The sequence below is a fragment of the Pristiophorus japonicus genome, chromosome 1 (assembly GCF_044704955.1).
Source record: "Pristiophorus japonicus isolate sPriJap1 chromosome 1, sPriJap1.hap1, whole genome shotgun sequence".
Lineage (NCBI taxonomy): Eukaryota > Metazoa > Chordata > Chondrichthyes > Pristiophoridae > Pristiophorus > Pristiophorus japonicus.
The window spans coordinates 50,755,894-50,783,584 of NC_091977.1; the positions used below are offsets into that span (position 1 = coordinate 50,755,894).

The 27,691-nt window shown below is 44.4% G+C and overlaps 1 protein-coding gene across 2 annotated transcripts in view; it reads left to right on the top strand.

The window, feature by feature from the left end:
• Positions 1-27,691, top strand: part of serinc5 (serine incorporator 5) — a 102,486-nt gene that overhangs the window by 14,274 nt on the left and 60,521 nt on the right. The window contains exon 1 of one of the 2 annotated variants that reach the window (XM_070879739.1): positions 26,156-26,287. The exons of the other annotated variant lie outside the window; for it this stretch is intronic. Coding sequence (XP_070735840.1) covers positions 26,171-26,287 — 117 coding nt within the window. The 5' untranslated portion in view covers positions 26,156-26,170. Of the gene's footprint in view, positions 1-26,155; positions 26,288-27,691 lie in introns of those variants that run through there. 2 annotated transcript variants of the gene reach the window in all.

A 27,691-nucleotide genomic window follows, 5' to 3' on the forward strand; every position in this document is an offset into this window, starting at 1 on the left:
AATTCGTTTCGTAGGACCTCATCCCTCTTTTTACCTATGTCGTTGGTACCAATGTGCACCACGACAACTGGCTGTTCTCCCTCCCTTTTTAGAATGTCCTGCACCCGCTCCGAGACATCCTTGACCCTTGCACCAGGGAGGCAACATACCATCCTGGAGTCTCGGTTGCGGCCGCAGAAACGCCTATCTATTCCCCTCACCATTGAATCCCCAATCACTATTGCTCTCCCACTCTTTTTCCTGCCCTCCTGTGCAGCAGAGCCAGCCACGGTGCCATGAACTTGGCTGCTGCTGCCCTCCCCTGATGAGTCATCCCCCTCAACAGTACCCAAAGCAGTGTATCTGTTTTGCAGGGGGATGACCACAGGGGACTCCTGCACTACCTTCCTTGCACTGCTCTTCCTGTTGGTCTTCCATTCCCTATCTGGCTGTGGACCCTTTCCCTGTGGTACGACCAACTCGCTACACGTGATACTCACGTCATTCTCAGCATCGTGGATGCTCCAGAGTGAATCCACCCTCAGCTCCAACTCCGCAACGCGGTCTGTCAGGAGCTGGAGGTGGATACACTTCCCGCACACGTAATCGTCAGGGACACCGGAAGTGTCCCCGAGTTCCCACATGGTACAGGAGGAGCATAACACCCGACCGAGCTCTCCTGCCATGACTTAACCCTTATATACACTTAAATTGGCAACAACAGTGTTAAAAGTTACTCACTGATATAGAAGAGAAAAAAGAAAAACTACTCACCAATCACCAGCCAATCACTTACCCTCTTGGCTGTGACGTCACCTTTTGATTTCTTTCTACTTCTTTTTTGCCTTCTCCCTGTAGCTGCACAAGTACGCCTTTTATAGGCCGCTCCACGCACCTCCTCGACGCTATATTATAGGAAGCCACGGTGATTAGAGCCAGAACAATGACAATGTGAGGAGGAAAAGCGGGATAGCAATCAGCAGCTATTGTTACAACAAGTGAATTTTCTTGGCAAAAACTGCTGAAAATTGAGAGAAATTGCTAAAATGGTGAGCAATTGTGAGGAATATCTTTCTGGTGGTCCCAGTCTGTTCCTGCCCCCACCCCCTTTGCCAGTACAGCAAAGTGTGCTCTGATTAAAATCAAACTGCTGCTGAGAGTGGAAGGAAACAAGTCATGGTCGGTAAGGTAAATGATCAAAGCACAACATCCCATGGTAAATCTGTGATTTTCACCCAAGCGCATAACTTTCTCGTCAACTCCTGTATTCGGTGTGTTTTGAAGTGCAGTATTTTCTTGGGCCATGAAGGAAGTTTCTGTAACAGCTGCTTGTACAGCCAACATGCACATTGCTCTGCTTCCTGCCGCTTTAAATTCTAATTTTAAACCGCACCGATAAGCTGACCACTTTACACCGCATGACTTGTACCAGCTTCTAATATAAGGGTACGTTGTTCCTTTTTTTTAATGAATCTGCAGTGAATTCAGACACTGCCTGATGTACTCAATTGGTTGCAAAAAAGTAATTGCATCTGGTGTAGTAACTGTGTGCTGTTGGTGTCCGCTGGTTTGAATATACCCTGTACTTATTTTACTGATTTGAATCTCATGGCTTCGAGGAATCATATTTAAGAAACAAAAGTGAAAATCAATTGTGTTATGTCAAGAACTAAGCAGTGGAACATGTAGTGTAAATAGCTTCCATGCGGACTTCAGTATCCTGAATATACAGGGAATGTATGCTAATCATGTATTAGTAAGCATCAGTAGCAATAATGTATCAATGAAATATAAGATATTGATTGAAAGATTGTCCAGCAAAACTGTAATCGAACAGTGGGCTGCTTTTTAAAGAGGAGATGGTTCAGGTATAGTCGAGGTACATTCCCACAAGGGGGAAGGTAGGGCAACTAAAGTCAGAGCTCCCTGGATGAAGGTAGAGATAGAGAGTAAGATGAGGCAGAAAAAGGCGGTGTATGACAGATGTCAGGTTGAGAATACAAGTTAGAAACAGGCTGAATATAGAAGGTTCAGAGGAGAAGTGAAGAATGAAATAAGAGAGAGTATGAGAATAGACAGGTAGATAACAACATAAAAGGAAATCCAAAAGCCTTCTATAGGGATATAAATAGTAAACGGGTTGTAAGAGATGGGGTGGGCCGATTAGGGACCAAAAAGGAGTCCTACACATGGAGGCTGAGGGCATGGCTGAGGTACTAAATGAGTACTTTGCATCTGTCTTTACCAAGGAAGATGATGCTAACAAAGTGATGGTGCAAAAGGAGATAGTTGCAATACTGGATGGGCTAAAGAGGAGGTACTAGAAAGGCTGGCTGTACTTAAATTGGATAAATCACCAGGACTGGATGGGATGCATCCTAGGATGCTGAGGGAAGTTAAGGTGGAAATTGCCATAATTGGCCATAATCTTCCAATCCTCCTTGGATACGGGGCTGGTGCCAGAGGACTGGAGAATTGCAAATGTTATATCCTTGTTCAAAAAAGGGTGTAAGGATAAACCCAGAAACTACAGGCCAATCAGTTTAACCTTGGTAGTGGGGAAGGTTTTAGAGACAATAATCCGGGTCAAAATTAACAGTCAATTGGACAAGTGTGGATTAATTAAGGAAAGCCAGCATGGATTTGTTAAAGACAAACCGTGTTTAACTAACTTGATTGGATTTTTTGATGAGGTAATAGAGAGGGTTGATGAGGTCAATGGGGTTGATGTGGTGTACATGGAATTCCAAAAGGCATTTGATAAAGTGCCACATAATAGACTTTCCAGCAAAGTTAAAGCCCAAGGAATAAAAGGGATGGATTTGAAATTGGCTTAGTGACAGGAAACAGAGAGTAGTGGTGAATGGTTGTTTTTTGGACTGGAGGAAGGTATACAGTGGTGTTCCCCAGGAGTCGATACTAGGATTACTGCAGATGACACAAAACTTGGAAGTATAGTGAACAGTGAGGAGGATAGTGAAAAACTTTAAAAAGACAAAGACAGGCTGGTGGAATTGGCAGATGAAATTTAACACAGAAAAGTGTGAAGTGATACATTTTGGTTGGAAGAACGAGGAGAGGCAATATAAACTAAAGGATACAATTCTAAAGGGGGTGCATGAACAGTGAGACCTGTGGGTATATGTGCACAAATTGTTGGGTGGCAGGGCAGGTTGATGTGGTTAAAAAATACAGGTTCCTGGGCTTCATAAATACAAAATTGAATACAAAAGGAAGGAAGTTATGATGAACTTTTATAAAACACTAGTTCGACTGCAACTGGAGTATTGTGTCCAATTTTGGCCACCATACTTTAGGAAGAATATAAAGGCCTTGGAGAGGGTGCAGAAAAGATTTACAGGAATGGTTCCGGGGGGGAGGGACTTCAGTTACATGGATAGACTGGAGAAGCTGGGGCTGTTCTCCTTGGAGCAGAGAAGGTTGAGGGGAGATTTGATAGAGGTGATCAAAATCATGAGGGGTCTGGACAGGGTAGAGAGAGAGAAACTGTTCCCATTGGCAGAAGGGTCGAGAACCAGAGGACACAGATTTAAGGTAATTGGCAGACGAACCAAAGGCGACATGAGGAAAAACATTTTCATGCAGCAAGTGGTTACGATTTGGAATGCACTGCCTGAGAGGGTGGTGGAGGTAGATCCTTGTAACAAGTGCTCTACTCAGAACTCCTTCATGGCAAACCAGCCAAAGGTGGGCAGCGGAAATGCTACAAGGACACCCTCAAAGCCTCCCTGATAAAGTGCGACATCCCCACTGACACCTGGGAATCCCTGGCCCAAGACCGCCCTAGGTGGAGGAAGTGCATCCGAGAGGGCGCTGAGCACCTCGAGTCTCAACGCTGAGAGCATGCAGAAATCAAGCGCAGACAGCGGAAAGAGCATGCGACAAACCAGTCCCACCCACCCCTTCCCTCAACGACTATCTGTCCCACCTGTGACAGGGACTGTGGCTCTCGTATTGGACTGTTCAGCCACCAAAGAACTCACTTCAGGAGTGGAAGCAAGTCTTCCTCGATTCCAAGGGACTGCCTATGGTGATGATGGGTGGAGGTAGATTCAATTGTGGCTTTCAAAAAGGAATTGGATAAGTACCTGAAGGAAAAGAATTTGCAAGGCTATAGGGAAAGGGTGGGGGATTGGGATTAGCTTATGTGCTCTTGCAGACGGTCGAATGGCGTCCTCCTGCATTATAACCATTCTATGATTCTATGAGCGAAAAGGTGGTATTTCAGTCAACATTGGCGGGTTGGATTTTCTTGAGCCTTAATGCATGTCAATGGAACTATGTGATTGAATTAGTACCATACATTTATTGCTAGCTGATCTTTAAGCTTTTTAAGGTATTATATTTTAATTAATGGCCACCGATGAATTAACATGTTGATGTCATGGAGCACGTTGAAGTCATTGAGTTCATATGTGACAACGGCATGGATGAGGTTTTCAGTGGCAGATGGGCCGAATTAGTTGCTGGAGTGGAGGCAATGTTTTGGAGGGGATATGGGATCAGAAACTCAACTTGGGGAGCTGCCTTTTTTTTAGTTCTCGAGGTTAGCTGAGGTCCAAAGCTGCGAGTAAGAGGTTTGTAAAAAGAAAAGCAGAACTTGCAAGAGTTTCACAGCTGTTCATTTGAAAGGAAGTCGGAGAGCACCTCTTGGACACCCCTGCTTTACAGATGTAGTGTTTCACTTCGGAATTTACTTCACACAGCACGTATATGATAATGGTGAATTTTTAAAGATCTAAATTTTGCCTTCAATCTTCATCCAACCAACTGGAAAAATGTAGAGTATGGGGGTAATACAGCAGTGTAGGTTTTATGTTACTTAATTATAGAGATAAGGCAGTTGGCTACCTCCAAGAAGGAATTGCTTTTGTGAGGGGTACTGTGCAAATTGGCTGCCGCGTTTCCCACATTACAACAGTGACTATACTGCAAAAGTACTTCATTGGCTGTAAAGTGCTTTGAGATGTCCGGTGGCCGTGAAAGGTACTGGATAAATCGAAGCCTTCTTTCTTATTAATGTGGAAATCCCCATTTAAAAAAAAATTAAGTTCCAATTACAATCAGTTGCATAAGTGTAGTGCTCACATTATTGTGGTTAAAGGCCCAACCATCCTGAGCTATCAGGCCCTCCATGGCCAGGCCTTGTGGCCTGTGGAGTTGTGGTGTAATACTTGTCAATCTATTTGTGTAGCACTCTGCTCTATTGATCAAGGAAACACATGCTGTCTTCAGATTCTAGTGTTCAGTTCTTGGTCCTTCACACACACCAAGACTTTCTTCAGTTTTCAGCATTGGCATTTTTTTCACCCCCCACCGCCCTACTTCCTCTTTCCTGCTATTCAAATGCCAATGAGATACCACTGCAATCAAAAAGCTAACTTAAAAGCAGCAAGCAGACAGTAACTTTTGCATGCAATAAACATCCTGTCCCTAGATAGAGGGTAGACATTGTCTAGCCATGCAATTGTAACATCTCAAAAGGATACATTTTACAAAATGCTTAGTTACTATCAGGAGCTCTGTAGCATCACTGGACCCAGGCTGGTCTTGGAACCTGTACATCATTTCCATGTTTTGCTGAATTCTATAAGAAATTGTTTGTTCCCTGGTAATGAATGTATGTTTATGCTAATTTCACCTGCTAACGCAATCACTGACCAGGCTTGCATATGAAGTGTGGCCACTTGGACAAAGTACCAAAGGGTGTTTAGCAAACCTTAGCAAGGAGTCAACGCCTTTTGTGGGGAAGGGAAAAAAATTGACAGAAGCAAAAAAACTTCTACATTGAGTTTTGGAAGCTGAATTAGATGCTGTGATTGAAAAAAGCTATCAATCTAGATGAGTCTGTCACATGGCCTTCCTTATCTATGCTCTATTTGCAGCTATAAAATGCTTTGTTACACTAGGCTATAAAACATGCAATAAAACCTGTTTAGTAACAGTAATAAAGAAACATTAATCTCCATGATTATTTATTATGCCTGAAACCTGTGCTGAAATGAGGTGCCTTACAAAGATCTAAGGAATGTGCCCGAAAAGATATATAGTCTACACCTCTCAATTCAAAGTCTCACTTCAGTCTCTCAATTTAAAGTCTCTTAATTCAAGCGATCTGGTACTTAAAATTTGTTTTAGTACTAAATTTCTACTTTCCTGTTATTAATTTGTCACTATGGAATCCAATAGGGAATTCAGGAGAAACTTATTTACTCGGAGAGAGTGGTTGGAATGTGAAACTTGCTTCCGCATGAAGTAGTTGAGGTGAATAGCATAGATACATTCAAGGGGCAGCTAGATAAGTAATTGAAGGATATGCTGATGGAGTTAAATGGAGTAGGGTGGGGGGGTTAAATGGAGTAGGGTGGAGGGGAGGTTAAATGGAGTAAGGTGGGGGGGGGGTTAAATGGAGTAGGGTGGAGGGGAGGTTAAATGAAGTAGGGTGGAGGGGAGGTTAAATGGAGTAAGGTGGGGGGTGTTAAATGGAGTAGAGTGGGTGGAGAGGGTTAAATGGAGTAGGGGGAGGGTTAAATGGAGTAGGGTGGGGAGGGTTAAATGGAGTGGGTGGAGAGGGTTAAATGGAGTAGGGGGGAGGGTTAAATGGAGTAGGGTGGGGAGGGTTAAATGGAGTGGGGGGGGTTAAATGGAGTAGAGTGGGTGGAGAGGGTTAAATGGAGTAGGGGGGAGGAGGCTTATGTGCAGGCAATTGTGCGGAATGGTTTGTTTCTGTGCTGTAAATTCTATGTAATTGGAAAATTCAATTAGACAGTTTGGATGGTTTAATATAATTCATTGCCATTTTTTGTAAGATTAGTTGAAAGATGAAATTTCTCTCGTCCACCTATTGCGATCTTACCGTCTGGACGATGGGAAGATGAAGTTTCCATTGTCAGCTGTCAAGCGTTGCTCCATGATAATTCAACAGAGTGTATTTCTGTGGGGCTGGAGTGGTTTTGCCAGTTACGTAAGTTTTTCCATCCTTTTCTCTTCCCCGCCCCCCCTTCCCATCAAAATAGCACTGTGCTACTTCACTCTAATCCTATCTCGGGCCTGACTGAAAAAGATGAACTTGACCTAGTGAAAGTTACTGAGGTTGACTGCCAATCAAGTTTTGGATGACCTAACTCCCCAGAGATCTATAAAAGAGCATCATAAATCATTTGGCTAGGAGTTTTTTTTAAACTGAGTTGAGAGTATTTCTTAATTCACTGATATGCACAAATTATGATTGTGTGCATGTTGGCCAGTTCTTTTGGGCCCAAGTTTCCACACGAAAAAAAACGGGCGCCCCTCCGAGCTGGGTGCCCGTTTTTCGCGCCTAAAACGGCACCTAAAAAAAAACCTCGCGATTCTCGAGTGCTTTGCAGCTCCTTGTCTGCCTGGCACGGCGCCCAGGGGGGCAGAGCCTACACTCGCGCCGATTTTGTAAGTGGGAGGGGGCGGGTACTATTTAAATTAGTTTTTTTCCTGCCGGCAACGCTGCGCGTTGGAGCGTTCGCGCACGCGCAGTGTGAAAAAAACATTGGCACTCGGCCATTTTTGTAGTTCTTTGTAGCTGTTTAGTTTTTGAACATTTTTTTATAAAAGTACATTGCCATCAGCACTGAGGCTTCTTGTAGCAGTGAGAAGGCTGCAGGAAGCCTCAGAAAGTTGAGGCAGCCGTTTCCCGACAACCTCCCCCTTTTGCCGTCGGGAAATGGCTCCTCAATTTTTGAGGCTTCCTGCAGCCTTCTCTCTACCCCCCCCCGCGTTCGGTCGGCTCCCCCCCCCCCGCGCATTCGCTCGGCTCCCTCCCTCCCCCCCCCCGCGCATTCGCTCGGCTCCCTCCCTCCCCCCCCCCCCCCCCCCCCCCCGCATTTGGTCGGCGTCCCCCCCGGTGAATTCGCTCGGCTCCCTCCCTCCCCCCCCCCCCCCCCCCCCCCCCCCCCGCGTTTGGTTGGCTATCTCCTCTCCCTCCCCCCGCGTTCGGTTGGCTATCTCCTCTCCCCCCCCCCCCCCCCGCGTTCGGTTGGCTATCTCCTCTCCCCCCCCCCCCGCGTTCGGTTGGCTATCTCCTCACCCCCCCCCCCCCCCCCCCCGCGTTCGGTTGGCTCTCTCCTCACCTCCCCCCCCCCCCCCCCCCCCGCGTTTGGTCAGCTTCTCCCGCCCCCCCCCCCCCCCCCCCCCCTGCGTTCGGTCGGCTCCCTCCTCCCCTCCCTCCTGCCCGCATTCGGTAACGGCTGCCTTGTTTTGTGACGCTTGCTGCAGAATTCTCCCTGGCTGAAGCACTTTCACACAGGTAGGAAGATGGTTTATTTAATCTTTTCTTTGCTTATAATTGTTTATTCAGGTTGGATTTATTTGTATAATAATTGTACAAGTATAAATAAGGATTTATTGTAGAATTTAATGAGTTCCCCTCCCCCCCACCTCATTCTGGACGCCTGATTTGTAACCTGCGCCTGATTTTTTTAATGTGTAGAACAGGTTTTTTCAGTTCTACAAAAATCTTCACTTGCTCCATTCTACTTTAGTTTGGAGTACGTTTTCACTGTGGAAACTTTCAAATCAGGCGTCAGTGGCCGGACACGCCCCCTTTTGAAGAAAAAATTCTGTTCCAAACTAGAACTGTTCTAACTGACTAGAACTGCAGAAAAAAAAATGTGGAGAATTGCGATTTCTAAGATAGTCCGTTCTCCACCAGTTGCTCCTAAAAATCAGGCGCAAATCATGTGGAAACTTGGGCCCATTGATACTATTCTCTCAAATAGTTCATTTATTAAGAGTTTTCAGTGCTCATTTAAAAAAAAATGGTACTTATTTCAGACTTTTTTTTTGGTTGCATTAAATTGAACCTTCTTGATGTTTCTGTCTTTCTTTAGTTTAAAATAAATGGTAAAATTAGGTGCAACCCCCACCACCCCCAAGGTAGAGCAATATTGTTTCATCCCAGTCTGGCCCATTTTGCTGCTGTTTTGACAGATTGAGTTAAGAAAACGAACAAATTTTAGGGAAACATTGGGTCAGCATTTACTGTAACCAGCAAATGAACAGTGCCTACTCTTGGTTGAGACTTGCCCGTTTAACTTCCATGAGCTTTTTACACTGGAAGTTGGGGATCCAAAAGATGGGGCGCCCTCTACAGGGAATCTGTGACCTGTGTGAACAGGGCAAGCAACTGTGTATCGTCATAACCAATCAGATTGAAGAATTGTTAAAAAGCAGTGCAGAGTCTGAACAAAGAAGTGTCAGTTAGAATATTGAATTCAATGTCAAATCAGGTACAGAAAGCAAAATAAAGAGGGAAATAAAGATTGGATTAAGAGAGAGAAAAAAGAGATAAAGAAAAACTTAAAAAAAAAAATTTAATTTAAAAACAAAAACTCCAAAAATTAAAAGCTGAAAGAATGAGACTGCACACATGTAAAGTTAATTTTCAATGCCAGAGCATTTATTGGGCAATAATCAAGACTTACCAGGCCATTAAAACGGTACTTGGGCTGAAATGGACAAGCGCTAACTTTCGGTGGCGAGTTTAGTCTATATCCACAATGTCCGTGCAGGACCTTCACGCATTCAATATATTTGAATGGGGAGCCAGATGATGAGATGCCATTTTCGCGGAGCATCTCTGATAACAACTCAGGATTTTCACATTTAGCTGCGCACGTCCACTCGCCGGAAGTTGCTGTCCAATTTGCATATAAATAATGGTGAACACCGTTGGCCTCACTGATGTTTTTACAGTAAATTCTGGCCCATAAATATCTCGTTTAATGTCATAAAATAGGTACATGTTTGAGTTATTTTACCTTTTCCCCCCCCCTCTTAATTATGGATGTTTCATTAGTATAGGAACAGGAGTAGGCCATTTTGTCCCTTGAGCATGTTCTGCCATTCAATTAGATCATGGCTGATCTGTATCTTAACTCATCGACCTGCCTTAGTTTGGATACCCCTGCCTAACACAAATCTGTCAATCTCCGTTTTGAAATTTTCAATTGACCTAACCTCAACAGCTTTTTTTTGGTGAGGGCGTGGGGGAAAGAGTTCCATATTTCCACTACCAAGTTGAATATTAATATTTTATTTGGATGAGGGAGTTTATTGGGGTTTTTTTAAATCAGTTTTTTTTTAAAAACAGATATGACCAATGCTTTTAGGAGAATTCTAACAATAGACAGAACAATATCTCCTGCAGCCAGTTTTGAAACTTAGACAGATATACAATCCAGCCATACCCACATCAGCACAAAGCAAGGGTCTACCAGATGAGTCAGTATCCTGGCATGTTAAATCAGTAGAAATTTTAAAAATTATTGGCATACTTGCTTTTTTTTAAATCACAAACTGTAACATCAACCAACCTGGAGACTAAAGAGTTTCTGACTATTGGGCCTGGGGTGGATTTTGGATGATGGATTATGCTAATTTGCCCCCAAGATTATGCCAAGACCAGCCTTCAGGTGTACAAATAGAATTGTGATACTTCCTCTTTTTTTAACCCCCTCCCCAAGGAACCCATCTTTAACCACCCGTCCCCCCCATGGCGATTGGAAAACCTAGGAGAGAAAATAAAATCGCACCCTAGGACAGAGTCTATTTTTGAAATGTGCTTTAGCACCAGGATGTTTTGCGAAGGAGTAATTTGGTGGAAACAGTTGGGGAAAGCTGGTGTGATGACTGGCACACATCACTTGTGTATTTGGCTTAAGTTGTTTTGCTTTTAATTACAAGCAAATAATTCTGTTAATTCACAAAATAAAATACTCTTCATTCTTGTTCACGTGAATGTCCATCCCGGTGACCAAACAAAGCATGCAATGTAATATTTGCTTAGGCAGATTCAGCCAAAAGGGCCCATGTTGAAAAGTACGGAAGCATTTTACGAATCATTGCTTTGATCAATAAAGTAATCAAATAAAAATATGAGTGAAATACAGTGGTGTTTAGTGTACTTGCAACTAAATAAGTGACCTTTTTATTATTGTTTAAATTCCCTGAAACTAGTAGCAGCCGACTTTATTTTCTTCAAACCACACGTACACTGGGAGGGTATGTTTTTTTTTCTATGTTTCTATGTTTCTATGAAATCTGAAGTCCATGAGGCACTTAAACCCAAATTGAACTTCTGTGACTTTAGTCTGGTCCCTAAGCACGTGTTTCAGTGATCCCATAAATAAACAGGAAACGAATTTATAAAAATGTACCAAAGTCTGCCCACGTAAATGTACTTGTGAACATAAGAAATATGAGCAGGAGTAAGCCACCTCCTGCTAAAGCACGTTTCAAAAATAGACTCTCTCCTTGGGTGCGGTTTTATTTTATCTGCCTACTCGAGCCTGCTCCGCCATTCAATAAGATCATGGCTGATCTGATCATGGACTCAGCTCCACTTCCCTGCCCACTCCCCATAACCCTTCATTCCCTTATTGCTCAAAAATCTGTCTATCCTCGCCTTAAACATATTCAATGACCAAGCCTCCACATCTCTCTGGGGCAGAGAATTCCATAGATTTACAACCCTCTGAGAGAAGAAATTCCTCCTCATCTCAGTTTTAAATGGGTAGCCCCTTATTCTGAGACTATGCCTCCTAGTTTTAATTTCCCCTATGAGTGGAAATATCCTCTCTGCATCCACCTTGTCGAGCCTCCTCATTATCTTGCATGTTTCGATAAGATCACCTCTCATTCTTCTGAACTCCAATGAGTGTAGGCCCAACCTACCTTCACAAGTCAACCCCCTCATTTCCGGAATCAACCTAGTGAACCTTCTCTGTACTGCCTCCAATGCAAGTATATCCTTCTTGGCTATGGAGACCAAAACTGTACACAGTATTCTAGGTGTGGCCTCACCAAAACCTATACAGTTGTAGCAGGACTTCTATGCTTTTATACTCTATCCCCCTTGCAATAAAGGCCAACATTCCATTTGCCTTCCTGATTACTTGCTGTATCTGCATACTAACTTTTTGTGTTTCATGCACAAGGACCCTCCGGCCCCTCTGTACTGAAACACTTTGCAATTTTTCTCCATTTAAATATATAATTTGCTTTTATATTTTTTCTGCCAAAGTGGATAACCTCACATTTTCCCACATTATACTCCATCTGCCAAATTTTTGCCCACTCACTTAGCCTATCTATGTCCCTTTGCAGATTTTTTGTGTCCTCCTCACAATTTGCTTTCCCACCCATCTTTGTATCATTAGCAAATTTGGTTACATTACACTTGGTCCCTTCATCAAAGGAATTAATCCAAAACTCTGATGGATGATGAAAGACAAACAGTCAGGCAGGTGCCAGACAACCTCATGGATAAGTCCCACTGTGGATTCAGCTCAGATTAGTCATTGGTGGAGACAATTCCTGAGCTTCAAATGAGAGAGTTGGTGGAGCTCAGCAACCAGTTGTATACCAGATGTTGTAATGTGTTGGAAATTAATTTCTGGTCTTCTGGATAAGTGTGTTCAAAAAATGTTTCCAGACCTTCATGTTTTTTTGGCCCTTTCATCCTATCAACTATGTTTGGTTAACTATTTCTGTAGACTGCATATGTTCATCTGTACTGTCACCAGGTATCTGTAGTATGTTGTTACCAATAAGCTACAAGAAGAATTTGCTTTTGTAACCTAACATTCATCTTCCTTTGCAAAGTATGATTTTTCCTCGGTGTTCTCCCGCCTCCTCCTGCTCAGAAGACATTAACTCCTTGGTGAACAGTTGCATGAGTTCCAATTGTCTTCGGACATCTTGTCCAAGTGCTCATTATTCCTCCTTTGCGTGTTGACAATTCCACCACAAAAACAACACAACCAAAGTCTAGCCTGTCCTTGTGGTGTCCACATTAGCACCTCCACCAATGATTGGCAGGGCAGCAATTGTGAGCGGGAACATAGATTTAAACGCCAACTGGTTACTGCATAATCAATATGTCCTCCGCTTCCAGTCAGGAGAGAGCGCCACACTTTAGAGAGAAAAAGTGCCTTGGACAGAGTGTTATCATATAAAACCATCGTGGGCCACCCTGACCTGCGAGAGACCGGCGAATGTTAGGCGTGGAGGTGCGGTTGGAGATCGTGGTGGAGGTGCGGTGAGTGTTTGTGGCGGAGGAGCGGCAAGAGATCGTGGCGGAGAACTGACTGCAAAAGCTTCGATAGATAGGTGAAGAGAAAAAGATTAGTGAAGACAAACGTAGGTCCCTTGCAGTCAGAATCAGGTGAATTTATAATGGGAAACAAAGAAATGGCAGACCAATTGAACAAATACTTTGGTTCTGCCTTCACGAAGGAAGACACAAATAACCTTCCGGAAATACTAGAGGACCGAGGGTCTAGCAAGAAGGAGGAACTCAAGGAAATCCTTATTAGTCAGGAAATTGTGTTGGGGAAATTGATGGGATTGAAGGCCGATAAATCCGCAGGGCCTGATAGTCTGCATCCCAGAGTACTTAAGGAAGTGGCCCTAGAAATAGTGGATGCATTGGTGATCATTTTCCAACAGTCTATCGACTCTGGATCAGTTCCTATGTACTGGAGGGTAGCTAATGTAACACTTTTTTAAAAGGGAGGGAGAGAGAAAACGGGTAATTATAGACCGGCTAGCCTGACATCAGTAGTGGGGAAAATATTGGAATCAATTATTAAAGATGAAATAGCAGCGCATTTGGAAAGCAGTGACAGGATCGGTCTAAGTTAGCATGAATTTATGAAAGGGAAATCATGCTTGGCAAATCTTCTAGAATTTTTTCCAAAGTAACTAGTAGAGTGGGTAAGGGAGAACCAGTGGATGTGGTGTATTTGGACTTTCAAAAAGCATTTGACAAGGTCCCACACAAGAGATTAGTGTGCAAAATTAAAGCACATGGTATTGGGTGTAATGTATTGACGTGGATAGAGAACTGGTTGGCAGACAAGAAGCAGAGAGTCGGGATAAATGGGTCCTTTTCAGAATGGCAGGCAGTGACTAGTTTGGTGCCGCAGGGCTCAGTGCTGGGACCCCAGCTATTTACAATATACATCAATGATTTTAGATGAAGGAATTGAGTGTAATATCTCCAGGTTTGCAGATGACACTAAGCTGGGCGGCGGTGTGAGCTGTGAGGAGGATGCAAGAGGCTGCAGGGTGACTTTGACAGATTAGGTGAGTGGGCAAATGCGTGGTAGATGCAGTATAATGTGGATAAATGTGAGGTTATCCACTTTGGTGGCAGAATATTATCTGAATGGTGACAAATTAGGAGAAGGGGAGGTGCAGCGAGACCTGGGTGTCATGGTACATCAGTCATTCAAAGTTGGCATGCAGGTACAGCAGGTGGTGAAGAAGGCAAATGGCATGTTGACCTTCATAGCTAGGGGATTTGAGTATAGGAGCAGGGAGGTCTTACTGCAATTGTACAGGACCTTGGTGAGGCCTCACCTGGAATATTGTGTTCAGTTTTGGTCTCCTAATCTGAGGTAGGATGTTCTTGCTATCGAGGGAGTGCAGCGAAGGTTCATCAGACTGATATAAAATTCTGACGGGACTGGACAGATTAGATGTAGGAAGAATGTTCCCGATGTTGGGGAAGTCCAGAACAGGAAGGACAGAGATGAGGAGAAACTGCTTCGCTCAGAGTTGTAAACCTGTGAAATTCTCTACCGCAGAGAGTTGTTGATGCCAGTTCGTTAGATATATTCAAGAGGGAGTTAGATATGGCCCTTATGGCTAAAAGGATCAAAGGGTATGGAGAGAAAGCAGGAAAGGGGTACTGAGGTGAATGATCAGCCATGATCTTATTGAATGGTGGTGCAGGCTCGAAGGGCCAAATGGCTTACTCCTGCACCTATTTTCTATGTTTCTATGTTTACGGGACCCAGAAGTGGCCTACCCACACTGCGATATGTGTGCGCACTAGGTCTGTGCAGCAGAGCAGGTCTTATGTCGTCCTGGTTATGGATAAAGGCCTAGCTCTGTCAAGCCCGCATGGTGGCTGATGTGCAACGGTCACCACATGTTAAAAAGATCCACGCACACGCATCTTCCACCCTTTCAACTGGAGTTCAGGACTGGAACATCAGGTCCTTCATTGAAACATCTGTGAGCTCATGTGGAAGCAAGTCATTCTGGTTCGAGGGACTGCCTATGATGATGTAAATAGTTGAGGACCCAGCACTGATCCCTGCGGTACCCCACTAGTCACTGTTTGCCAACCAGAAAAGTGTAATTCTCTCTAAGCAAATTTTGCCATCTAGCAACCGAATAATTTAAATGATAGGTAGCTTGTTTGTCAGAAAGTACACACTAAAAGAAAGAAAATCACATTTTTAATTCAGGGTTTAGTAACTACAAATTTGGATGGGCATTTGAGGTTGTTCTGATTTTCCATCTGTCTCATCAGTCTTTCAGATCAGACATCACCACTGACTTTTTTTTCTTTATCTCTCTTTAATATCCTTGTTACTAGTGCTACTGCTGGTTCCTAAATTGGGATACAGTAGTGAAAAGTATTGGTGCCAAGCTTTAGGAAAAATTGTGCGTTTAATAAGAGAGCAGGAATGGGATGCTGTTCATTTTCTGCATGCGTTTCCTCTGGGCAGGATGACTTCATTGTGGCTCCCTTCTGCTCTATCGTTCTTCTGTAAAACCTTCCAGAGGTTTGACTCATAAACACAACTGTATTTTTTGGAGCCAAATTCTGTGGAAAGTTTTGCTGTACAGCTGTGAGAGCACAAGGCGCCTACTGTGGTGCCGCCCTTTTGTAGAATTGCATGAATGAGACACGGCAGCCACCCCTTGGGTAGAAGAGCACAAATAGGATTTCTGCGCCACATAGTGGGGCTTGGCTCTGAGCCCTTGGTTGAAAATCGTGTCCTTGGGGAAACTATTGACAGTGAATCTGGAAACAAAATCTTTTTTTAAAACGATCGGCTGCTGCATGGGTACTAATGCCAGTATTCAAAGACTCTTAATTAGACACCATGTCGTGTTTTGGCCTACCAATCTTGGAGAAACCGTAACCGAGTTGACGAGATCAAATTGTTGTGTTGGCACTAATGTAGCAATCAATGTGCAGCCTTTGTTCTGGAATGGACCTCGAAATAATGGTAACTTGCCAAAATAAGTCAGTCTCCTCCAACAGGAAGTTGCTTTGCCTTATTACCTTTTACGCTAGTATTTTACCATTTGGTAGAGAGAATGCCATCATTGCTCAGTCTTCCGACGTGTAAATGGCAGAAGGAGGTAAAGAAGAGAAAACCTATGCCTACTTTCCTTCATAGAATAAAGAGATTGAGGGTAGAAACTGAGCTGGGAACTTTTCTTTCGTTTTTGGAGCTGAAATGCAATTGCTGTCCTTTTTTTAAAAAAAAGTGTAATCATTTGCCAGAAATATTTAAAGTCTAGGTAACTTTTCTGTCTTTCATGACTGGTAAAGTGCAGCTTACAGTTCAGGCTGCGGACAATAGTTAACCCGCCTTTTTTTTTAAAGGCTGCTTTTCTTTACTATTACAGCAGTGGCCTTTTACGAAACAAAAGTAACTGGGCACTAAACCATTTAAGGCTTGAAGAGCTGTTCAAACTGCACTGCCTGCCCTTTGACAGTGAAACAAATGCATAACACTCCTGCTAGTTAATGACTCTGTTAATGATTGACCATCCGGTCTGGCTCAGTAATGAGTCCTGAAGAGGTAGGATTCCTGCTGGGGGATGCGATTCTTCCCACTCCGCTTCACATAATCCTGCAAGCCAATACCCTAACGGGTCAGTGCTTCCAGCTGGAGAAGCAGCAAGGGTCTGTGAAGCACTTCAGTAGGATTGGCAGCAATGCCAGTGGATCTCGGGCAGAATGCCTGCTCTTACAGACAGACTAGTAGCATTGTTCTCCTTAGAGCAGAGACGGTTAAGGAGGGATTTAATAGAGCTATTCAAAATTATGAGATGTTTTCATAGAGTAGATGGGGAGTAACTGCTTCCACCGCAGATGGGTCAGACACAGATTTAAGATAATTGGTAAAGAACCAGAGGGTTTCTTTCCATACCTCGGGAGCCTATTATCAGCAAGGGCAGACATCGACGACGAGGTTCAACACCACCACCATTGCGCCAGCGCAACCTTCAGCCGCCTGAGGAAAAGTGTGTTCGAAGATCAGGCCCTCAAATCTGGCACCAAGCCCAAGGTCTACAGGGCAGTAGTGATACCCACTCTCCTGTATGACTGAGAGATGTGGACCATATACAGTAGACACCTCAAATCGCTGCAGAAATACCACCAGCGCTGCCTCTGCAAGATCCTGCAAATCCACTGGGAGGACAGACGCACCAACGTCAGTGTTCTCGATCAGGCCAACATCCCCAGCATCGAAGTACTGACCACACTCGACCAGCTCCGTTGGGTGGGTCACATTGTCCGCATGCCTGACACAAGACTCCCAAAGCAAGCACTCTACTCGGAGCTCCTACACGGCAAGCGAGACCCAGGTGGGCAGAGGAAACGTTTCAAGGACACCCTCAAAGCCTCCTTGATAAAGTGCAACATCCCCACCGACACCTGGGAGTCCCTGGCCCAAGACTGCCCTAAGTGGTGAAAGAGCATCCGGGAGGGCGCTGAGCACCTCGTGTCTCGTCAGCGAGAGCATGCAGAAAGAGCATGCGGAAAGAGCGCGTAGCAAACCAGACTCCCCACCCACCCTTTCCTCCAATGACTGTCCCACCTGTGACAGAGACTGTAATTCCCGTATTGGACTGTACAGTCACCTGAGAACTCACTTTTGGAATGGAAACAAGTCTTCCTCGATTTCGAGGGACTGCCTATGATGATGGAGATGAGGAGAATTGGAGAATGAGATGTTCAACATTATGAAGGGTTTTGATGGAATATATAGGGATAAACTGTTTCCACTGGCCCTCATCCCTCAGCTGGAGAATTGGGTCCAATTCTGAACATCACACTTTAGGAAGGCCTTGGAGAGGGTGAAGAAAAGATTTACCAGAATGAGAGCACGGATGAGGGACTTCAGTTATTTGGAGAGACTAGAGAAGCAGAGATTGTTCTTCTTCGAGCCGAGAAGGTTAAAGGGAGATTTAATGGAAGTGTTCAAAATTATGTGAAGAGAAAACGGTTAGTGAAGACAAACGTAGGTCCCTTGCAGTCAGAATCCGGTGAATTTATAATGGGGAACAAAGAAATGGCAGACCAATTGAACAAATACTTTGGTTCTGTCTTCATGAAGGAAGACACAAATAACCTTCCGGAAGTACTAGGGGACCAAGGTTCTAGTGAGAAGGAGGAACTGAAGGAAATCCTTATTAGTCAGGAAATTGTGTTCGGGAAATTGATGGGATTGAAGGCTGATAAATCCCCAGGGCCTGATAGTCTGCATCCCAGAGTACTTAAGGAAGTAGCCCTAGAAATAGTGGATGCATTGGTGATCATTTTCCAACAATCTATCGACTCTGGATCAGTTTCTATGGACTGGAGGGTAGCTAAAAAAGGAGGGAGAGAGAAAACAGGTAATTATAGACCGGTTAGCCTGACATCAGTAGTGGGGAAAATGTTGGAATCAATTATTAAAGATGAAATAGCAGCGCATTTGGAAAGCAGTGACAGGATCAGTCCAAGTCAGCATGGATTTATGAAAGGGAAATCATGCTTGACAAATCTTCTAGAATTATTTGAGGATGTAACTAGCAGATTGGACAAGGGAGAACCAGTGGATGTGTATTTGGATTTTCAAAAGGCTTTTGACAAGGTCCTGCACAAGTGATTGGTGTGCATAATTAAAACACATGGTGTTGGGGGTAATATATTGACGTGGATAGAGAACTGGTTGGCAGACTGGAAGCAGAGAGTTGGGATAAACAGGGCCTTTTCAGAATGGCAGACAGTGACTAGTGGGGTGCCGCAGGGCTCCGTGCTGGGACCCCAGCTATTTACAATATACATCAATGATTTAGATGAAAGAATTAAGTGTAATATCTCCAAGTTTGCAGATGACACTAAGCTGGGTGGCGGTGTGAGCTGTGAGGAGGATGCTAAGAGGCTGCAGGGTGACTTGGACAGGTTAGGTGAGTGGGCAAATGAATGGTAGATGCAGTATAATGTGGATAAATGTGAGGTTATCCACTTTGGTAGCAAAAACATGAAAGCAAAATATTATCTGAATGGCGGCAGATTAGAAAAAGGGAAGGTGCAGTGAGGCCTAGGTGTCATGGTACATCAGTCATTGAAAGTTGGCATGCGGGTACAGCAGGCGGTGAAGAAGGCAAATGGCATGTTAGGGGATTTGAGTATAGGAGCAGGGAAGTCTTGCTGCAGTTATACAGGGCCTTGGTGAGGCCTCACCTGGAATATTGTGTTCAGTTTTGGTCTCCTAATCTGAGGAAGGACGTTCTTGCTTTTGAGGGAGTGCACAAAGGTTCATCAGACTGATTCCCGGATGGCAGGACTGGCCTATGAGGAGAGACTGGATCGACTGGGCCTGTATTTACTGGAGTTTAGAAGAATGAGAGGGGATCTCATAGAAACATATAAAATTCTGACGGGACTGGACCGATTGGATGCAGGAAGAATGTTCCCCATGTTTGGGGAGTCCAGAACCAGTGGTTACAGTCTATGGATAAGGAGTAAGCCATTTAGGACTGAGATAAGGAGAAACTTCTTCACTCAGAGAGTTGTTAACCTGTGGAATTCTCTACCGCAGAGAGTTGTTGATGACAGTTCATTGGATATATTCAAGAGGGAGTTAGATATGACCCTTATGGCTAAAGGGATCAAGGGGTATGGAGAGAAAGCAGGAAAGGGGTTCTGAGGTGAATGATCAGCCATGATCTTATTGAATGGTGGGGCAGGCTCGAAGGGCCGAATGGCCTACTCCTGCTCCTATTTTCTATGTTTCTATGAGAGGTTTTCATAAGTAGATGGGGAGTAACGGCTTCCACTGGCAGATGGGTCAGTAACCAGAAGAGACAGATCTAAGATAATTGATAAAGAACCAGAGGGGAGACGAGGATAATTTTTTTAATGCAGTGAGTGCTAAAGATCTGGTTTGCATTGCTTGAAAAGATGGAGGAAGCAAATTCAATAGTAACTTTCAAAAGTGAATTGGATATGCAGCAGACTTGAAAAGGAAACATTTGCAGGGCTTTGGGGAAGGAGCAGAGTGGGACTAATTGGATAGTACTTTCAAAGAGCCAACACAGGTACAATGGGCCGAATGGCCTCCTGCGCTATATGATTCTAGTGAGCTGCACCGTTTGAGCTGGTTAAGTCCAGCATTACCCTTGCACATATTTGGAGCTGTCTCAGCTTTGGCTGTTACTAATTTGTATGTGAAGCTCTCAGTCTTGAGGTAAGTGTGGTTTGCCCGGATAAACAGAAATTCGACTGTGTGGATTTCTCAGCAGCTTGGTTTGGAGACTCTTGAGCACAGAGGTGCATTTAGATGAATACCAGTCTTGGTTGACCAAAAGATGATAGTAAATAGCAAACCAAAGAAAAAAAATCTCTTATCGAACATGCGCCACTGTACGGGTATGGTAATGATCAACATTTCTTTGACCGTACAAAGGCCTTTGACACTGTTAACTGTGAGGGACTATGGAGCATCCTCCTCCGTTTCGGCTGCACCCAAAATTTTGTCGCCATCCTCCGCCTGCTCCACGATGGCATGCAAGCCGTGATCCTGACCAACGGATCCACCACAGACCCAATCAACATCCGAACCGGGGTCAAGCAGGGCTACATCATTGCGCCAACCCTCTTCTCGATCTTCCTCGCTGCAAATCTCCACCTCATACTCAACAAGCTCCCTGCTGGAGTGGAACTAAACTATAGAACCAGTGGGAACTTGTTCAACCTTCGTCCCTTCCAGGCCAGATCCAAGACTGTCCCATCCTCTGTCGTCGAACTACTGATGCGGATGACACTTATGTCTGCACACATTCAGAGGCTGAACTCCAAGTCGCCGTCAACATCTTCACCGAGGTGTACGAAAGCATGGGCCTTACACTAAACATCCGTAAGACAAAGGTCCTCCACCAACCTGACCCTGCCACACAGCACCCCCCCTCCCCAGTCATTAAGATCCATGGATCGGCCCTGGACAATGTGGACCACTTTCCATACCTCGGGAGCCTATTATCAGCAAGAGCAGACATCGATCACTAGGTTCCAGTGCGCCAGCGCAGCCTTCGGCCGCCTGAGGAAGAGAGTGTTCACAGATCAGGCCCTCAAACCTGGCACCAAGCCCAAGGTCTACAGAGCTGTAGTGATACCCACCCTCCTGTATGGCTCAGATGTGGACCACATATAGTAGACGCCTCAAATCGCTGGAGAAATTCCACCTATGATGTCTCCGCAAGATCCTGCAAATCCCCTAGGAGGATAGACGCACCAATGTCAGTGTTCTCGATCAGGCCAACATCCCCAGCATCGAAGCGCTGACCACACTCAACCAGCTCCATTGGGCGGGCCATATTGTCTGCATGCCAGACACAAGACTCCCAAAGCAAGCGCTCTACTCGGAACTCCTACTTGGCAAGCGAGCCCCAGGTGGGCAGAGGAAACGTTTCAAGGACACTCAAAGCCTCCTTGATAAAGTGCAACACCCCACTGACACCTGGGAGTCCCTGACCAAAGACCGCCCTAAGTGGAGGAAGAGCATCCGGGAGGGTGCTGAGCACCTCGAGTCTCGTCGCCGAGAGCATGCAGAAAACAAGCGCAGGTAGCGGAAGGAGCGTGTAGCAAACCAGACTCCCCACCCACCCTTTCCTCCAATCACTGTCTGTCCCACCTGTGACAGAGACTGTAATGCCCATAATGGACTGCTCGGTCACCTGCGAACTCATTTTTGGAGTGGAAGCAAGTCTTCCTCGATTTCGAGGGACTGCCTATGATGATGATCAAAAAAGATCTAATGGAATCCTGACATCTGTTGTACATCAGCATGGGCAAATTGGAACTTGTCTGTAAGTCTTCAGCAGCTTTCTCCCTGTATTAGCACATCTGTGGATTTGACTACTCAAACTGATAGTAATTTAAGACTTTCTCAAAGAAGCAAAAGTTTGAAAAGTAGAGGTTGCCCTCGATGAAAGGTTTGTTTAGACTTTTGTTGCAGAAGTGTGAGCGACTGCTGGCATCTGTTAGAGTAGACAGTGCTGTGATCTGCAGCTGCATCATGGAAACTCAGTATCGCATGCTAATATTGAGGTAATTAAAAGTTTCTGAGATTAACCAAACTCTCTCATTCGTGCCAAGTTGCATGAATAAAGCCCACTGCACACTCAAATCTGTCGGCTCGTTCATATGAATTTTGTGATTTGAGGCAAGCTTTTAATTAAAAACAAGCCTGTTGAGTCACAATAAAAACTTCAAAAAGTAGGGATAACAGTAATAAAGTTCATTTGTTTGCTGTTCTATCTCAGAACAGTGAAGATTCTACATAAGCGAAATACTGTGGATGCTGTATAATTGGCCAGGTTAGATTTATTCTGTGTTTTGTGGAGTAGGCATCCCCGGGACAATTTTCCTTATTGTTGGATAGATACCAGTATCATAGCTGCAGGAGAGCACTTTGTTCGGGTGTGCGGGTCTTCATCACTACAGCTGGGATGTTGTCAGGACCTATAGCCTATGCTGTGTCCAGTGCACTCAGTCACTTCTCACTGTTCCTTGGAATGAACCAAATTGATTGGACACTGGCATCCTAGATGGCTGTGTGCTCAGGAGTAGAATTGGCCATGTTTTAGCTAAAGACTCTTGAAACACTTCAGCCTTGTCTCTTGCATTCATGTGCTTGGTGGGTTGCATCCTGATTGAGGATGTAGATGTACATGGGGCTATCTCCTCTTATTTACCTGGCCGTACATTCTCAACTGGATGTCATTGGAGCTTTGCAAAGTAAAGAGCCGCCAGCTACTAATGAAGATAATGGCCAATTTGGGCATACAACATGTTACAACTGTCCACAATGTTCAATTTTATTTTCTGGTTGGAAATGCATCCCAAATTAATCATCTGGTGATTTTTGGTGATTTTGCTGAGAGCTCCTGTTACTGAAGTGCCTCTGGAGCAGTACCATTTGTGACTGGGAGTTCCTTACTTTGCTTTTACTACTACTGTTGACACTGAGGGACGTCCCACGATGACTCAGAGCAGGGCAGAGACAGGAAGCTCATTTGTGTGTATTTTACTGGAATAGAGATTTTATTTACATTCGAGGACTGATGCAGTTCTGTGAAATATTAATGGGGTAATTATTGATGTGTGCCAATATTGGTTTTATTAGTGGAATAGAGTTAGTAACAACTATGTCCTCTATTTCTGTCTTATGGTGCCTGAGAATCAAAAATCAAAAGCAACTTTTTTTCAAATGAATTAATGAATAACATGGCATTCAGTTGATAATACAGTTGAAGAGCTGCACTTTGACTAGGTCACAAGAAAGCTTTGATTTAACCAAGTGACAGGCACACATAGAGGCTATTCTATGGATTCTTTCTTATTCATTCATTTCACTGGCAGTTTTTATAGTTTTATTTTAATATACAAAGGAAATTTAATTCAATTAAATATAATAAGGCTAGGGCTGTCTTGTGTCTAGCTAGCAGTTGGCTTTGGTATACCATTTAGAGGAAGAAGTCACTGTGATGGCTCATAAACTTTCTTCAGCTAAACTGACTAGGTTTAGAGACAGCGCATCCTCTCATCTAGTCTAGGATTATTAACTTGAGTGGACAGGAAGATTTCCGATGAAACCTACTCTTCTGTATGTGTAAATTGCATGCTTTCTGTTATCCACCCTCTACTATTTACACACGGGGAATTCTGTAACCTGTTGAGAATGCTCTTTCTGTCTAAACCTTTGCACACGTTGCCACGCTGCTATTCACGAGGCTTTCTCACCTTCTACAACTAAAGGAAAACCACACCTGTTAAACCACTTTTATATTGTTCTTCATCTGCTGGCTCGGGTCCAGCACCTGCTGAAGGTCTAATTGCCTCTTGTAAAAGCGCAACATTGGGGTGTAGGGACAGCCCTTTGATATTGTGCTATGTTTTGTGCTCATGACGTTACTAGTTTATGGCATCATTAACTTTAAGAATTGAGTGAGAAACTACAGACCTGTCAATTTAATGGACGTGATTATTTGCACTGTGAAAATGGCCACCATGCTCCAAGTTTATCTATGATTGTTCCCCTTGGAGGATAAGCCACACCCTGAAGTTTCACTGGAATGTGTAACTGGAACTGGCTGAGTCAGCATGGATTTATGAAGGGGAAGTCATGTTTGACAAATTTGCTGGAATTCTTTGAGGATGTAACGAACAAGGTGGATAAAGGGGAACCAGTAGATGTGTACTTGAACTTCCAGAAGACATTTGACAAGGTGCCACATAAAAGGTTACTGCACAAGATAAAATTCATGGGGTTGGGGTAATATATTAGCATAGATAGAGGATTGGCTAACTAACAGAGAATAGAGTCTGGATAAATGGTTCATACTCTGGTTGGAAACCAGTAACTAGTGCGGTGCCACAGGGATCAGTGCTGGGACCCCAACTATTTACAATCTATATTAATGACTTGGAAGAAGGGACGGAGTGTAACATAGCCAAGTTTGCTGACAATACAAAGATGGGAGGAAAAGCATTGTGAGAGCTGTGAAAGCGGGGACATTGAATAAATTTAAGACAGAAATAGAAAGTTTCTTAAATGATAAGGGGTTATGGGGAGAAGGGCAGGGAGGTGGAGCTGAGTCCATGATCAGATCAACCATGATCTTATTGAATGGCAGAGCAGGTTCGAGGGGCCATATGGCCTACTCCTGTTCCTATTTCTTATGTTCTTCTAACCGCCCATCCCAAGGTCTTACGACTTTGCAAATTGTAGCTAGATCCACTTTGACTTTCTGAAATAACAAAGGCCAGAGCTCCCCAGAAGATAGCAAGGGCCAGCCGAAGTGCCTTACCCCAGTCCAAGTACATCCATTCCCCAGCCGAAATCCCGTACCCCAGTCCAGGTACAACCCTCCCCCAGCCAAAGTGATTTACCCCAGTCTAATTACATCCACCCCCCCCCCCCTCCCCCCACCATAGATGGGGCATTGTATACGGATTGTTAACAGGTTTATTGGGCATGAAGTCAATAGTGACAGTGTCATGACTTATGGATATCATCCATTTCAATGATGTCTCTTGTAGGAGGTTGGAAGAACGTGATCCGTCTTCTCCCCCACCCCACCCCATCCCACCCCACCCCACCCCACCAGTGTCTTCCCCCACCCATGTCTTTCTCTCTTTCTCCCCCCCTCCCCCCCACCCCATGGAGGGAGGCATCCAGGTAGAGCAAGAATTTAGAAAAGGTCAGCTGTGCAGGGGGAAGACTCCTGATCGAAGAAGTGGGCATGGAGGCGCACGGAAAAGGAGCTCAGCATCGTGCTGAGCTCTAAATGCATTGAGGTGGGGGCGTAAGAGGATGAAGCTCAGGCCTTTGCTGAGGACTGATTGTTCGGGGTCAGAGAGGATAGTGAAAACACTGCGGGGGGTGAGATTGGAAGAAGGGATGGATCAGAGGGAAGTGTGGGGGAAGAAGGTTCCGGAGGGGTGTTGGTGGCCAAGAGTTGTTGAAGTTTATGATCCTTGATACCTGAAAGGAAGGAAAAAAGTTTTTGGTGCGGGATGAGACGAAGGATGAAATGGAACTGCGGACCAGGTCAGCTTAGAGATAGTGAGTCGGTGCTGCTGAAGAGAGACGTCGCGAGTGTGCATGTGACGACGCATGGCGTTGAGTGTAGATCCCAGGATGCGGCGAGAGCAGTGGTTGGAGGAACGCTGACTATCTCGGAGATATCTGTAATCCTGGGTGGATCCAAAACATGAAGGATGGAATTTCAGTTGGAATCCATTTGGATTAAGTCCGAGGCGGAGACAGTTTCTGAGGAAGGAGGATAGTTGCTGGTTGTATGCTTTCCTATGTTCTTGATAAGGACCTGTATAAATCATTATTATTCAGAAATAAAATACCATGCCTCTCCCCCACCATTGTATTGAATACTGATGACTTTACCCAGAGGCCAGATTAACTAACTCCTGTTGCATTTCTATCTTCTTCCAGCCATTTCTCTACAGAAGCTTCTAATGTGATTTTTGCCAGAAGTTCAGCAAAACAAGCCAGAAAAGTTTCTCTCTTTATCTCCCGACAAAGTATTTAATATGAAAACATGGGGAAAACTAGTACAAACACAAAAAACAAACTTCTTAAGGAGTCCTTTTGCTGCTGTACAGATGCACCAACACCAAAACCCACATCTCAATCACCCCAGCACTCTGGTATGTGACCGGCACACTACTGTACTTGACTGCAGCTTGTCCAGAAGGTTGGGAGGGAAAGCGGAAGGTTTAATTAATGTGACCGGATGCTTACATAAACATTCATATGTACAAGATTTGTCAAAGGAAAGAATGCTTCTTTCATGCACAAGTTATTCGAAAAAGCAAATATTTGATGTTAACATGAAACATATGGAGAGAGATGGAAATAGAAATAACCAGAAAGTGAAATGTAAAAAGTCTCCCCACCCTTCTTACAGTTCGAAGGATGTAAAACACCAAAAATGTTTTTCATTTGTGGCTTTCTGAAATCATTTTTTTTCTACGCTCGTGTTAGCTTATTTTTATGTGAAGGCTCGGCACGGAACTTTCCAAATGCTGCACTGCTGAAATGTGATGTTCATGTGTTCTTCACTGGTCCCATAGGACCATGCACTGTCTATAATCTAAAAAGCTCTTAACATTTCTGGGGGTCAGGTGGCCCACACCCAGGTCTCTGCTGATGCTGCTGTCTGTTACCTTCTGTTGCCCAGGCCCTAGGCTCTGGAACTCCATGCCTAAACCTCTCCGCCTCTCTACCTCTCTTTCCTCCTTCAAGACGCTCCTTAAAACCTACCTCTTTAGTCACCTGCCCTAATTTCTCCTTATGCATTTCGGTGTCAAATTTTTAATCTCATAATACTCCTGTGAAGCACCTTGGGACGTTTCACTACGTAAAAGGCGCTATATAAATACTTGTTATGTTAGGAGATATGCAAGAACAGTCTAGTGTCATAGAGCTGCACCTAGTCGTCGTCGTCATCATCAAAGGCAGTCCCTCGAAACGAGGATGATTTGCTTCCACGCCAAAAAAGGATGAGTTCACAGGCGTTAAAATGAAGGACCTAATATTCCAGGTCCTGAACTACATATTGAAGGGTGGAAGATGCTTGTGCGTAGATTTTTTTAATGTGTGGTGTCTGTTGCACACCAGCCACCACACGGGCTTAACAGGGCTAGGTCTTGGTCCAGTGGCAAGGATTAACCAAGACGACTGGAGACCTGCTCTGCTGCACGGGCCTAGTGCGCACACACATATCGCAGTGTGGGCTGGCCCTAGTGGACTACTGATGTAATGCAACTACTGATGGATTAACAATAAAAAGGTCATGTTGCAAAGTCACATGATGACAGTTTCTGTTGAGGAGCCATCTTGTAGTGTGTGCTGTTCGTGGTCTCTAAAGATATCACAGATTGGCCATGAGGATAGGATGTTTGGATTCCCTAGCTGTTACTTTTGTTGGTGGATAATCCCGCCAACTGACTGAGAGACTTTGAGAGGCTCTTTGTTTTTTGAGAACAACTAAAAATCCAAGGTAAATTTCAGGCACACTTGGCTGAACTATCAATGTTGCCAGAGTCCAG